This window comes from Ornithorhynchus anatinus, chromosome 1 (genome assembly GCF_004115215.2).
Source record: "Ornithorhynchus anatinus isolate Pmale09 chromosome 1, mOrnAna1.pri.v4, whole genome shotgun sequence".
In the NCBI taxonomy this organism is placed as follows: domain Eukaryota; kingdom Metazoa; phylum Chordata; class Mammalia; order Monotremata; family Ornithorhynchidae; genus Ornithorhynchus; species Ornithorhynchus anatinus.
The window spans coordinates 129,206,814-129,222,266 of record NC_041728.1 but is presented as its reverse complement, the minus strand read 5'-3'; the positions used below and the strand labels follow the sequence as shown (position 1 = coordinate 129,222,266).

Here is a 15,453-nt window from a genome sequence, read left to right as displayed (position 1 = left end):
TGGCAAGTAGACAACTGGATTCGCTGAGTCCCGGCCTTGGGGATCACTTACACTAGCCCACTCCCACCCGTTCCCCTCCTACTTTTAGCAGCTGAGCACATGCTGCTTCCATCAGCCTGAAGAGCAGAGGACCCGGGCTGGGAACCAAGTCTTTGTTTTGAACAACTTTCTAGGGCTCTGGTAATATAAAAAGCTCCCATGTGTCATTTTGCTGTCAGCGAACAGCTGCAGAAGGCCACTTGGCAAGAATTTCCATCTGTGCCCGGTGTTCTAAATAGGAATGATTAGTTGGTTTGCAGCTGAGCTGCTGAAGGCGTAACAGATCTAGTAGAAGTAGTCTATAGCTGTCTTTTCTTGAAGATGGCACTGTTGATGGTAAGATCTTATTCAAGTGTGTGAGCGTGGCTGAAAAGACTGATGCATGAACCAACTTATTTTGTTGATTTTTTTCACCCTAAAGGATAGATCCTTACTGGGCTAAATGGCTTGTCACGCAAGGGTTCTATCACTGTTTTTTGAGCCTGCCCTTGTCATTCTAATCTTCATCAAGCCTTTATTAATAATGTTGGTATTTGTTAACCGCTTACTATGTGCAGAGCACTGTTCTAAGCGCTGGGGGAGATACAGGGTCATCAGGTTGTCCCGCGTGAGGCTCACAGTTAATCCCCATTTTACAGATGAGGGAACTGAGGCACAGAGAAGTGAAGTGACTTGCCCACAGTCACACAGCTGACAAATGGCGGAGCTGGGAGTCGAACCCATGACCTCTGACTCCGAAGCCCGGGCTCTTTCCACTGAGCCACGCTGCTTCTTTATTCAGAGAGAGCAACCCCTCTTCTGATTGCCAGACGCGAGGCAGGTCTGTCCACTGCAGTGGTCTCCCCCCGTAACCTCGTCTCCCGGTTAGATGGGCCTCCTTTCAGTTCACCGGACACTAGCCGCTTAGGCGTCCGGCTTTTGTCCACCCGTATCCCATGTTCGGCCCAAATCGTTGAGAGCATCGCTTTAATGTCGGTGAGCCGACTGCGTTCTGGAATCTCATTGTGGTTGATCTTGTCCTATCATGTGATGTTCAGCACGGTTCTAGGAGTTCTAGAAGCTGGGCGTGTCTGTGTCCAGGACTCCCAGCCAAATAGGAGATTGGACCCCCACTTCAGTCGTCTAGTCCTCCTCTCTAACTTGGCTCTCCCTTATCACCCCAGACTGTTTTGCTTGAAAGCCATGTTGGCCTTTTTACTCCTGCTTTCTGTACCTCTACCTATCTATTCATCACTGGACAGCCTACTGCCTAGGTAGCAGGATTGTGTGCCGGCTTTAAGTTTTACGTTGCGAATGAAAACCCTTGGTTGTGTGTCGGGTTTCCCGGGTGTGGGATGGTAATTAACTTCCATTTTATTTCGATTGTCAGTCCGTACCATTTGTGCTGTATCTGCAAAGCATCCATAATCGCTCACGTGACTTCTTATGGATGTGCCTCTAGAGCCCGGTCATTTGCATAGCGGTTCCCGAGCTTCCTTCCCAAAGACTTCCAGCTCGTAGTCCGTTGAGCTGGAAGACTTTCCCAGTGGACCAGAAGTCAATTTTGATTCCAGCTTCCAGACTCCTCATTTCCGCTTCAAGCCCGTCAGCATAGGAGAGGTGGAATAGAATTGGGCCCAGTGCACAGCCTTCAATCATACTTCACTCCGACAGTGATGGGGAAAGGGTCACCCAGGCCGCTCCCTAATGAAGTAGCCTGATGATAGTAGTGTGAGCCTCTAAATGGCAGGTTTGGATTTCAGGATCTATTTTACTCTTGATAACTGATTTCAATTTTTCTTTTCAACTCTTCCCTTGCTATTTAGCTCATCAAACAACCTTTCAGAAAGGCACCGGCCCATTTACAGCCAGGTAGCTGACTGTTCCTGGACCCTAAATGCTTTCGGGGTAATGTATCAATCAATCGATCAGTCATATTTACTGAGCACTTTCTATGCCCTCAGGGGAGTACATTACGACCAAATTAGCCGACAGGTTCCCTGCCCTTAATGATTGAACAGTCTAGAGGGTGAAACAGACATTAATATGAATAAATATGTATTCATTCACTCACTCAATAGTATTTATTGAGTGCCGACTGCATGCAGAGCGTCGTATTAAGCACTTGGAAGAGTACGCTATAATAATAAACGGACACATTCCCTGACCACAAGATCTTACAGTCTCGATGGGGAGACAGACGTTAAGATAAATAAATTACAGCTATGTACACCTGTGCTGTAGGGCTGGGAAGGGGGATGAATAAAGGGAGCAAGTCAGAGCTCCTACGACCTGGTTCCTCCGGCACATACCTTTCCCCATCTGTACCTTTTCTGCTTCCCCCGTCCTCCCCCACACTCCATCTCCCACTCTATTTCTACTCTCACCTTGCTCCTCCTTGCTTCAGGGTCAGCAACTGCTACCCAGCTGAGCAGTCAAAGTGGAGTCCTTGGAGCAGGGGACTGAATTCAGATCTTCTGAAACTCAACTGCTGCTTAGGCTTCTCGTTGTCAGGGAATGTGACTACCAACTCTGTTGTATTGAACTCTCTCAAGCACTTAGTACAGTGCTCTGCACCCAGTAAGTGCTCAATAAATACCACTGATTGATTGATTTAGCTTCCTATTCCAACTCCTTACTCTGCTTTGTTCTCTTTCGGTTGATTCTTTGGCATTCTGGAGTCCTAAATTGTTTTTAAACTGGTGTTTGAATTGTCCATTCAACTGAATTTCATTTAACTGTACATTCGCATCCCTTCTGCTGCCATTTGATGGCCTAGCCACGGGTCTTCTCTTTGCTCTACAAATAGCAGAGAGTCACTGTGCCTCCATCTCGCCTGTCTCACCACCGAGCCCTTGCCCACGTCCTCCCTCTGGCCGGGAACTCCCTCTCTGACTAACCCTCATTTCCATATCCCCTTCTTGGTTCACGTCACATCTAGAATTCTTCTTGCCATGGAATAAAAGAAAACAAAATCAACCTGTGAGTGAAAAACCATGGGAAGTTAGAGCAAAGGCAGCCAACTTGTCTACCCAGTAGCTGTTCGGATTAATTAATTAATGTTGGTATTTGTTTAGCGCTTACTGTGTGCAGAGCACTGTTCTAAGCGCTGGGATAGATACAGGGTAATCAGGTTGTCCCACGTGAGGCTCACAGTTAATCCCCATTTTACAGATGAGGGAACTGAGGCCCAGAGAAGTGAAGTGACTTGCCCACAGTCACAAAGCTGACAAGTGGCAGAGCCGGGATTCGAACTCATGACCTCTGACTCCCAAGCCCGGGCTCTTTCCACTGAGCCACGCTGCTTCTGATGGGGAGCTTGTGTTGATTTATGTAGTAATAATAACAATAATGTTGGTATCTGTTAAATGTTTACTATGTGCCAAGCACCATTTTAAGCGCTGGTGTAGATACAGGGTAATCAGGTTGATAATAATAATGTTGGTATTTGTTAAGCGCTTACTGCGTGCCGAGCACTGTTCTAAGCACTGGGGTGGATACAGGGTAATCAGGTTGTCCCCCGTGGGGCTCACGGTTAATCCCCATTTTACAGATGAGGTAACTGAGTCCCAGAGAAGTTAAGTGACTTGCCCAAAGACACACAGCTGACAAGTGATAGCAGTAAATAATAATAATAGTAATAATTATTAGTGGTAGTAATAAAACTATTTATTGAGCATCTACTTGGTGTAGCGCTCTGTACTCAAAGCGTGGGAAGAACAGAATAAAAAAGTGACATATACCCTGCCCCCAAGAAGCATAATAATAATAATGGTATTTGTTAAACGTTTACTATGTGCCAAGCACTGTTCTAATACTAATGGGGGAGACAACTGTAAAAATGTTTACAATGAGGGCGGTCCAAATAAATAAGTAAGATATACATGTGAGTACTGAGGAGGGTATTAATAAGACTATAATATATACTATAATATATATAATTATAGGTAATACTTATATATTTTATATATACTTATATACTATAAGTGCTTCAGTTGGCTGAAGGTTTGGTATAGGTCAGGATGTTGGGAAATTATTATTATTATTATTATGGTATTTATTAAGCATTTACTATGTGCCAAGGACTGTTCTAAGTGCTGGGGTAGATACAAGGTAATCAGGTTGTCCCACATAATAATAACAGTAGTGGCATTTGTTAAGCGCTTACTATGTGCCAAGCACAGTTTTAAGTACTGAGGTAGATGCAAAGTAATCAGGGTGTCCCACGTGGGGGGTCGCAGTCATAATCCCCATTTTACAGATGAGGTAACTGAGGCCCAGAGGAGTTAAGTGATTTGCCCAAAGTCACACAGACGATAATGGCTTAAAGAAGGAGCGTGGCACAGTGGAAAGAGCCCGGGCTTGGGAGTCAGAGGTCATGGGTTCGAATTCCCGCTCTGCCACTTGGCAGCTGTGTGACTGTGGGCATGTCACTTCACTTCTCTGTGCCTCAGTTACCTCAACTGTAAAATGGGGATTAGCCGTGAGCCTCCCGTGGGACAACCTGATTCCCCTGGATCTCCCCCAACGCTTAGAACGGTGCTCTGCACATGGTAAGTGCTTAACAAATACCAACATTATTATTATTATTAGATTGGAGTGGGGAGAAGCTGGAATCTGGGAGACCAACTACAAGTCTGGCTGAGTGGAAAGAGCCCGAGCTTGGGAGTCAGAGGCCATGGATTCGACTCCCGGGCTCTGCCACTTGTCAGCTGGGTGACTGTGGGCAAGTCACTTCACTTCTCGGTGCCTCAGTTACCTCATCGGTAAAATGGGGATTAACTGTGAGCCTCCTGCGGGACGACCTGATTACCCTGTATCTACCCCAGCTCTTAGAACAGTGCTCTGCACATAGTAAGCGCTTAACAAATACCAACATTGTCATTATTAAGTCTAATGTCATAGTCCAGCCATTGCAAGACCAGCCAGAGCTTGTACCAGGGCTGCAGCAGTTTGAGTGCAGAGGATGGGGCAGATCCAGGAGATGTCGTGTGGGGAGAACCTGCAGGATTTGTCTGAAGTCTGAATATGATTCTTGGGCACTTGGGGAATCCTTATCTCTCCTTCTCCTATTCCCCCAGCCCGATGGCTTCCCTTCCTACCCTGCAGAAGGAGACCTTGTTCCAGTCAGGATCCCGGGTGTACAGGATTCCTGCCCTACTCTACGTGGCCCGGCATCAAACTCTCTTGGCATTTGCAGAGAATCGGGCCTCGTCAGGAGATGAAGACGCCAAGCTGATCGTCATGCGCAGGGGAGCGTACAATGCAACCACCCGGCAGGTCCAGGTCAGTCAGTCAGTTGTCTGTATTGAGCCTTCACAGCGCACTGTATTAAGCACTTGGGAGAGTGCCAATATAATAATGAACAGACACATTCCCTTCCCACAGTGAGCTTACGGACTAGAAAGGGAGACAGATATTAATACAAATGAATTACGTACAAGTGGAGGCTTAGTTCCAGTCGCCGGGTTTGTGCCTCATTAATAAGGAGCAGGCCTCCGAAATAGGGCCAGGCTTTAAAGGTGACTTGGCCACAATAATAATAATTCTAGTATTTGTTTAGCACTTTCCAGGTGCCAGGCACTGTTCTAAGCGCTGGGGTGGGTCTGAGCAAATCGAGTTGGACGCAGTACCTGTCCCATGTGGGGCTCACGGTCTCAATCCTCATTTTACAGATGAGGTAGCTGAGGATCAGAGAAGTGAAGTGACTTGCCTAAGATCACCCAGCAGACAAGTGGCAGAGCCGGGATTAGAACCCACGACCTTCCGACCCCCAGGTCCGGGATTCTATCCACTAGGCCATGCTACTAGGCCATCCTTGGTTCGCTTGCCTCGGGATGGAACATCAATCCCTTCCGGCGAGTCTGCCGCTTTTCGGCCTGACTTCTGAGATTCAGTTGCTGTCCACATTCCTATTCAAGGGTTGCCATCCTCGTCTTCCCCTTCAGACCGTAAACTCTCCTTAAATTCTTTGAGAGAAGCAGCGTGGCTTTAGTGGAAAGAGCCCGGGCTCGGGAGTCAGAGGTTGTGGGTTCTAATCCCGGCTCCGCCACTTATCAACTGTGTGATTTTGGGCGAGTCTGTGCCTCAGTTACCTCATCTGTAAAATAGACTACGAGCCTCACGTGGTATTACCTTGTATTTATCCCAGTGCTTAGAACAGTGCTTGGTACACAGTCAGCACTTAACAAATGCAATCATTTAATTGAACTTTTTAACTCTTTTATATTGTAGTCTCCCAAGCGTTTAGTACAGTGCTCTGCACGCAGTAAATGCTCCATCAATACGATTGGTTGATTGATTGAGAGTCTCCTATTCTCGGCTCCCATCGCGGGCTCCCGATCCTTCTTGCCGGGTCTTCCACGTGCGTCTGTTCAAGTGGCAAGGGGTTTCTCTGCCAAGGAGTTTTTGCTCTCAGTGCAGCCCGATGTCCCCCTGTCTCCCTTTTTACTTCCCCCTCTCCGGTCTGGCTCAGTGGTAGAAAAAGAGGCCTCGGAGGCCTAGATTAGGCAAAGGAAGATTGGGTTGCCTAGATATTCGAGGTTGTACCTGGGAAGAGGGCCAGAAAGTCGGGAGGCCCAGGATTCAGAGAAAGGACCCCAGCCGCGAGCAGCGAACGATTCGGAGGGTGGAGAAGAGGGAGAAGCTCAATTATCAGTTTTAGCAGGGTTATCAGTTACTAAATTAATTTAGCTAAACTAAATGATCTGTTTAGCTTTCTCTAATGGAGAAAGCCCAGATCTGGGAGTCAGAGGACCTGGGTTCTCTTTCCGGCTCCGCCATTTGTCTGCTATGTGACCTTGGGCCAGTCACTTAATTTCCCGGTGCCTCAGTTTCTTCATCTCCAAAACGGGGATTCAATACCCGTTCTCCCTCCTACTTAGACTGTGAGCCCTCCGTGGGACAGAGACTGTGTCCGAACTGATTATCTTGTACTGTGTGCAGAGCGTTGTGCTAAGCACGTAGTAAATGCTTAACAGATAAGGATGATGATAAAATAATGATAATGGTATTTGTTAAGCATTTAATACGTGCCAGACACTGTACTTGAGTGCTGAGGATAAATAATGTTGGTATCTGTTAAGCGCTTACTGTGTGCAGAGCACTGTTCTAAGCGCTGGGATAGACACAGGGGAATCAGGTTGTCCCACGTTGGGCTCACAGTCTTCATCTCCATTTTACAGATGAGGGAACTGAGGCACAGAGAAGTTAAGTGACTTGCCCACAGTCACACAGCTGACAAGCAAGGATGCAAGCAAATCGAGTTGGACACATGTGGGTCTCACAGTCTCAATCCGCATTTACAGATGGGTAACTGAGGCACAGAGAAGAGAAGTGACTGACCCAAGGTCCTATAGCATACAAGTGGCAGAGCTGATAATAATAATAATAATAATGGTATTTGTTAAGCTCTTACTATGTGTCAAGCACTGTTCTAAGCGCTGTTGTAGATACAAGGTGAACTTTCATAAAAACCGTAACGATCGGGAATTTCACTTGACCTGCATATCGCTGTCAAGAACCAAAAGGCAAAAGCAGCGTGGTTTAGTGGAAAGAGCACGGGCTTGGAAGTCTGAGGTCGTGGGTTCTAATCCTGATGCACCACTCGTCAGCTGTGTGACTTTGGGCAAGTCACTTAACTTCTCTGTGCCTCAGTTCCCTCATCTGTAAAATGGGGAGTAAGACTGTGACCCCCACCTGGGACAACGTGATTACCTTGTATCTACCCCAGAGCTTAGAACAGTGCTTGGCATTTAGTAAGCGCTTAAATACTATTATTATTATTATTATTATTATTAAAAGCCACAGAGTATGGATCTGGTTGCTTAAAGGAATGGATTCTTGCATATCTCCCTCTGCCCTGTTTCCAAAGCTCCAGTTTTCATTGCTAACACTCCACTTTTTTTTTTCGTGGAATTTGTTAAGCATCTACTATGTGCCAGGAACCGTTCTAAGTGCTGGGGTAGTTGCAGGCTAATCAGTTTGGACACAGTCCCTCTCCCAGGTGAGGCTCACAGTCCTAATCCTCATTTTACAGATGAGGTAACTGAAGCACAGAGGAAGTGAAGTGACTTGCACAAGGTCACACAGCAGACAAATGGCAGAGCCGGGTTTAGAACCCAGCTCCTTCTGATTCCCAGGCCCGTGATCTATCCACTCTGATGGGGGAAGGGGGCAGATTGGTTTCAACGAGGTGGGGGGATTCAACCAGGCCGATGGGGTGTCTCATAGATGGGAGTGCACCTGAAGCCCAGTCAGAGCTACTACTGGGACCCAAAGTGCCTCTCAGGGAGCTCCCCAAACCGGTAAAGCCTGGTCAGAGAAGCAGCGTGGCCTAGTGGAAAGAGCCTGGCCTTGGGAGTCAAAGGTCGTGGGTTCTAATGCCGGTTCCGCCACTTGTCAGCTGTGTGACCTTGGGCAAGTCACTAAACCTCTGTGTGCCTCAGTTACCTCATCTGGAAAATGGGGATTAAGACCGTGAGCCCCTCGTGGGACAACCTGATTACCTTGTAGCTACCCCAGCACTTAGAACAGTGCTTGGCACCTAGGAAGCACTTAAATACCGTTATTATTATTATTATTGAAAGTTCGGGTTTTCCTGTCCCTTGGCAGTGGCAAGATGCTCAGGTGGTGGCCAAGGCTCAACTGGAAGCCCACCGCTCCATGAGCCCGTGTCCAGTGTATGACGAGGTGACCGGGACCCTCTTCCTGTTCTTCAATGCCATCCAAGGCAACGTCACGGAGCGCTACCAGATCGACAACAAGAAAAACTTGGTGCGTCTGTGCCAGGTGACCAGCACGGACTGCGGGCAAACCTGGAGCCCCGCCTCCGACCTCACCGACTCGGCCGTCGGCCGGACCCATCGCAGCTGGGCCACTTTCGCGGTGGGCCCGGGCCACGGCCTGCAGCTGCACGACAAGGCTCGCAGCCTCGTCATCCCCGCCTACGCTTACCGGATACTCGATCTCGACGAGCGGCCCCCACCCTCCGCCTTTTGCTTCATCAGTCACGATCACGGGAAGACCTGGATAACTGGCAACTTTGTGAAAGAGGAGAATGTCCTGGAGTGCCAGATGGCTGAAGTGGACAGCCCTAGCCAGAAGGTCCTGTACTGCAACGCCAGAAGTCCTCGGGGCTCTAGGGTCCAGGCGGTGAGTTTCAACGACGGGCTAGATTTCCAGGGCGCTCGGCACGTCGACAAGCTGGTGGAACCTCCCAGCGGCTGCCACGGGAGCGTCGTTGGCTTCCCGGGCCCCGGGCAGACGTTGCCACGCTGCTCAGACACTTGGATGCTCTACTCTCACCCTACGGACTCCACCGAGAGGAAGGACCTCGGCGTGTATCTCAACAGGTGCCCGCTGGATCCAGCGGGCTGGACGAAGCCCGCCATTTTGGCCAAAGGGGCCTGCGCTTACTCGGATCTCCAGTACATGGGAATTGGCCCAGATGGATCACCTCAGTTCGGTTGCTTGTTTGAATTTGGCCAACGCGACTACTACGAGGAGATTGTTTTCCTCATGTTCACCCTGAAACAAGTCTTCCGCGCCTAGTACGAGTCTTCCCGCCCCTGAGCAATCAGACGGGAGGCTCCCGGAGAGGAGAGACGGCCTTGATCTTTTCCCCCAGCCCCCTCGGGATCTAGAAGAGTGTCCTCCCCGAAGGGGCTGCTCCATAAACCCCGCTCTAACTGGAAGCCCTTGCTTCATTTCTCCTTTTCACTTGCCGGATGAAAGGCAAATCGTTTTTATCCCGTTCGGGGTTTTCTGATCTCAGCATTGCATTAAAACTAGAACCCGATTTGCTCGATTAAAAGTATTTGAAGATGCATTTTGCTTTTTATGGTTTCCCTTCTACACTGTTTCAGCTCTTCCTCCAGGACTTCTATTTTCAGCCCTGAATGTAGAGAGGAAACTGTATTTTCTATAGCAGCACCCTCCGTGCTAATAGCTCTGGGAGAATGCTTGGTGGTTTGGGGAGGGGCAGAGAACAGCAGTTCAGAGACTGTCTGGCCCACTTTATGTACTAATAAATATGGTACCGGTGAAGTGCTTACTATGTGCCAAGCACCGTTCTAAGCGTTAGAGTAGATCCAAGTTAACCGGGTCGGACACGGTCCCTGTCCCAGGTGGCCCTCACGCTCCTGACCCCCATTTTACAGGTGAGGTAACTGAGGCCCAGAGAAATTAAGTGACTGACCCAAGGTCACACATTAGGCATGTGGCAGAGCCAGGATTAGAACCTAGGTCCTTCTGACTCTCAGGTCCGTGTTCTATCCGTTAGGCCACGCTGCTTCTCCTGTGGCCTGGTCCCGCCAGCTTTCTGATACGCGGTACGATATTTTTGGAAATTCTCTTCCCGTTAATTGGAAAGCGAGATGACTGCCATGGTTATATGTAAAGGACAGAAATCCATGTGCAGCCGGGTAGGTAACTAAGAGATGTGGATGAGCCCTCTAATTTGCATTAGTTCCATCTGCATTTGCCAGTCGCCTTCTCCATCCCCTTCCACTTCCCATCTCGTTGGGCTCGGAGAACCCAAGGGTCTGCCTGCAGCAAATGCCCTCAGGGGCTATCCACTAATATGGATTTCCAGGAAAACTCATCCCAGAGGGAATGGAAAGCAGAGGAGGGGCCTGTCAGTGTCTTCTTCGCACAGAGTCTGATTTTCATTAGGCCAAAAACATGCGGGCGGGGTTTATTCTCTTAGTTCATTGGTGTGCAGAAGCTACCCAGGTAATGGTCTGGAGCAGTTTGGTTTCTTTGTGACTTTAACCTTCCTCACGGATATATAATCCCCAAAGAAGAAGGCTTTCAATCCTAGGACCGGACCCCAAGGCACAGAGAAACGCAGCAGAGGTATAGACAAAGGGAATGATTTTAATCTAGTCAAAGTACCTCAGTTTTACCATTTCGATCCATGTTCCGTATCGATCTATAGTATTTTGAGGGCCCGGTGTGTGCCAAGCAGTGTATTAAGCTCTTGGGAAACTAGCATAGATGTAGAGGACGCTACCTCTGCACATCAGGAGCTTACGGTTCATACACGTGAAAAACAGAGAGGTTAAAAAGTCTTTCTACGGCAATCTCTAGTAAGTGAAAGAGGAACCCTGGAGGAGGCAGCCACCGGGCTGTGGCATTTGAAAATTTGTATATGGTTGGCATCTCTCCACCAGAGTTGGAAGTAACACCTGTGTTTATAGGCACCTGGGAGGGGAAGGCCAAGGTTATGGCTCTGGAATAAAGTTGGGGAGGCCCCCGAAGAAGTGATAATAATAATAATTGTGGTATTTGTTAAGGCTAACTATGTGCAGAGCACTGTTCTAAGCACTGGGGGAGATACTGGGTAATCAGATTGTCCCGAGTGGGGCTCACATTTTTTATGTTTAAACAGATGAGGTCACTGAGACACAGAGAAGTTAAGTGACTTACCCAAAGTCACACGGCAGGCAAGTGGCGGAGCCGGGATTAGAACCCACGACCTCCGACTCCCAAGCTCCTGCTCTTTCCACTAAGCCACGCCGCTTCTCTAATTGAGTTTTGAGCAGGTTGACTTCCATTTGAGATCATCAAGTTTTGCTTCATTTCTGGTGCACCCCGTGCAGATTTTGGTGCTGGGGGAGTTGCCCTCTGGAAACGGGTGGCATGTTTCTTCTCCGCCTTGGGGACCCAAGTGCCTGAAGCCAGGCCTGGTTTTCAGACTCATCCTTTGGTATTCCACCCTCCCCTGCCTCCTCATTTGTGCCTGCCAAAACCATTTCCTCCCAGACGGGAAAGAGGATGCCAAACCTGCAGTACAAGGGACGACAGGTGCCAGTGGCAAAGAAAGATCTCCCCGACACCTCCGGGGCAGAAGATCTTGGAAATGTTCTCCGGCTGAGTCGATTAGATCTGGAAGGCGATGATCACCGCCAGCAGACTCATCTGCACCGAGTCATTTTACGGGTAAGCTAAACCTGTGGGCAGGAAATGTATCTCTTATTTTGTTGTGTTGTACTCTCCCAAGGGCTTAGCGCAGTGCCCTGCATGTAGTAAGTACTCAATAAATATGATTGATTGACGGATGAGGTAACTGAGGCACAGAGAAGTTAAGTGACTTACTTTACACAGCGGACAAAAGGCTACTTGTACTAGATGCTTGGGAGGGTGTGATACAATAGATCAAAGAGGTATTTTGGGTTAATTGTCACACTAGATTAATTCATTCATTCAGATCTATTGAGTGCTTACCGTGTGCAGTGCACTGTACTAAATGTTTGGAAGAGTATCAAACAACAGAGTTGACAGACACGTTCCATGCCACAGAGAATTAAGAATTTGGGAGAGTGCAATATAGCAACATAACAGAGTTGGTAGATGTGGTCCCTGCCCACAACAAGGTCACACTCTAGAGGGGGAGAATTCACGGTAGATTCATGAACCTATCCTTTACCTGCCAACATTTCAGCAATCCTACAGGCACCAAATGGTGAAGCGGCGTGGCTCAGTGGAAAGAGCCCGGGCTTCGGAGTCAGAGGTCATGGGTTCGACTCCCGGCTCTGCCACTTGGCAGCTGTGTGACTGTGGGCGAGTCGCTTCGCCTCTCTGTGCCTCGGTGTCCTCATCTGTAAAATGGGGATTAACTGTGAGCCTCACGTGGGACAACCTGATTACCCTATATCTCCCCCAGCGCTTAGAACAGCGCTCGGCACGTAGTAAGCGCTTAACAAATACCAACATTATTATTATTATTATTACTATTGATCACTCAGGTAGAAGAGAGGGAATTTGTTACCTTTGTGAACTCTAGACTGAAAACTCATCTCTCATTTGTAAATTCTTTGTTGGCAGGGACTGTGTCTACCCACTCTATTGTACCGTACTTAGTACGTTGTCCTACAAACAGTAAGCACTCAATAGATACAACTGATGGATTGATCGATCGATCATTCGGTCTCCCCACAGGAGAGACGGAAGAGGCTCCGTCCCGAGACCAAGAGTCTGCTTAGAGGAACTGATTTTGGTGCTAATGGTCATTCACTCATCCCTGTAGGTCATGTTAATAATAATAATAATAATGTTGGTATTTGTTAAGCGCTTACTATGTGCAGAGCACTGTTCTAAGTGCTGGGGTAGATGCAGGGTCATCAGGCCGTCCCACGTGAGGCTCACAGTTAATCCCCATTTTACAGATGAGGTCACTGAGGCGCAGAGAAGCGAAGGGACTCGCCCACAGTCACACAGCTGCCAAGTGGCAGAGGCGGGAGTCGAACCCATGACCTCTGACTCCCAAGCCCGGGCTCTTTCCACTGAGCCACGCTGTTCCTGCTGGGCCCTGCGGTGTAATGAGCAGTTAGGCGGGCAGGCGTGCAGCGCTTTACAAAACGCATCGTTGGGGAAGGAGAGAGTTAATGTTGAGACGGCTCTGACTGAGGAAGAAGAACATTTCTAGGAGAACCTGCTTCCCAAGATAATAGTAGGATTGGGACTTAAGATGATCATGAGAGACTTTTTTTAAAGGTACTTAAGTGCAAAACTCAGCTGCGCTGGGCAGCAGCGGCATGGGAGAGAGTTGAGGGCAGAGACTCAAGTTTACTGCGCAGAAGGAGGCGACGATAAAACACTTCCGGATTTTTTCCCGAGAAAACTCTATGGACACAACCCCAGATCTCTGCAGATGGAGTTGGGGTGTTCCGGGAGGGAGGCGTCCTTTGCGTCGCTACGGGTCGGAGATGACTCGACGTCATAAGACGACAACAGCGAGTGCCTACTTTGTGACAAGCACTGTATTAAGCGCTGCGATAGATGTGAGATCATCATTGGATTCAGTCCCTGTCAGACATAAGGCTCACAGTCTAAGTAATAAGAATAATGTTGGTATTTGTTAAGCGCTTACTACGTGCAGAGCACCGTTCTAAGCGCTGGGGGAGATACAGGGTCATCAGGTTGTCACGTGAGGCTCACAGTCAATCCCCATTTTACAGATGAGGTAACTGAGACTCAGAGAAGTGAAGTGACTTAATAATAATAATAATGGTGGTATTTGTTAAGCGCTTACTATGTGCAGAGCACCGTTCTAAGCGCTGAGGTAGACACAGGGGAATCAGATTGTCCCACGTGGGGCTCACAGTCTTAATCCCCATTTTACAGATGAGGGAACTGAGGCACAGAGAAGTTAAGCGATTTAATGATAATAATAATAATGGTGGTATTTGTTAAGCGTTTACTACGTGCAGAGCACCGTTCTAAGCGCTGGGGGAGATACAGGGTCATCAGGTCGTCCCACGTGAGGCTCACAGTTAATCCCCATTTTGCAGATGAGGGAACTGAGGCACCGAGAAGCGAAGTGACTTGCCCACAGTCACACAGCCGACAAGCGGCAGAGCCGGGATTCGAACTCATGACCTCCCACTCCAAAGCCCGTGCTCTTTCCACTGAGCCACGCTGCTTCTCTAAGTAGGAAGGATTCGTATTTACTCTCCATTTTACAGATGACGTGCTTGGGCAGAGAGGTTCAGTGACTCGCCCAAGGTCACACGGCAGACAGTCGGCAGAGCCAGTGGGAAAATGACCAGAAGGGGAAGAGTAGAACTAGCTATTAGTTGATCTGTGCCTTTGCCATAGCAACCAGATAATCTCACTGACAAAGATGATGATTTTTATTGGACCGACTGGCCTGTTCATGCCAAGTAATGATGATAATAATGGTATCTGTTAAGCTCTAGGGTGGATACGAGCAAATGGGTTGGACACAGTCCCTGTCCCACATGGAGCTCTCGGTCTCAATCCCCATTTTACAGATGAGGTAATTGAGGCATAGAGAAGTTAAGCGACTCGCCCCAAGTCACACAGCAGACAGTTGGCGGAGCTGGGATTAGAACCCAGGTCCTTCTGTCTCCCGGGCCAATGCTCAGTTACCTCATCTGTAAAATGGGGATTCAGGCTCTGAGCCCCACGTGGGATATGGACTGTGTCCAATCTAGCTTGCATATACTCCCGTGCTTAATGCAGTGTCTGGCACATAATAAGTGCTGGATAATAATGATGGTGTTTGTTAAGCACTTACTATACGCCAAGCACCGCTCTAAGCACCGGGGGAGGTACGAGGTTATCGGGTTTGTCCCGGGGGGGGGGCTCACGGTCATAATCCCCATTTTCCAGATGAGGTAACTGAGGCGCAAAGAAGTTAAGTGACTTGTCTAAAGTCACACAGCTGACAAGTGGCGGAGCTGGGATTAGAACCCATGACCTCTGACTCCCAGACCCGTGCCCTTTCCACTAAGCCACTTTAATAATATTGATTAAAAAAAATACTGGGGAAGGAATCATCTGGGGTCCTTGGCTAATACGCATGGGTGGCTTTGGCTCATCTTAGCCAGTACCAGGAAGCACCGGGACCAGAATGCTATTGTTTTAATGAGATGTTCTACCCCTTGACATGGCTCAGTGGAAAGAGCC

General features: G+C 48.5%; 1 protein-coding gene across 4 annotated transcripts; it reads left to right on the top strand.

Annotated features, from left to right (window-relative positions):
- The first annotated feature begins 287 nt into the window (after positions 1-287).
- Positions 288-9,839, top strand: NEU2 (neuraminidase 2). 4 transcript variants are annotated; one of them, XM_029070043.2, is made up of 5 exons: positions 1,142-1,292; positions 1,845-1,890; positions 2,960-3,000; positions 5,100-5,304; positions 8,632-9,839. In XM_029070043.2, the coding sequence occupies exons 1-5, from the start codon at positions 1,222-1,224 to the stop codon at positions 9,568-9,570; spliced, it is 1,302 nt and encodes a 433-aa protein (XP_028925876.1). In that variant the 5' UTR covers positions 1,142-1,221; the 3' UTR covers positions 9,571-9,839. The 4 variants fall into 4 exon arrangements, with proteins under 4 accessions (XP_007662342.1, XP_028925876.1, XP_007662341.1 ...); XM_029070059.2 differs by lacking the exon at positions 1,845-1,890 and having other exon boundaries at positions 1,203-1,292; XM_007664152.3 differs by lacking the exons at positions 1,142-1,292; positions 1,845-1,890; positions 2,960-3,000 and adding an exon at positions 288-375.
- Positions 9,840-15,453: the final 5,614 nt, after the last annotated feature.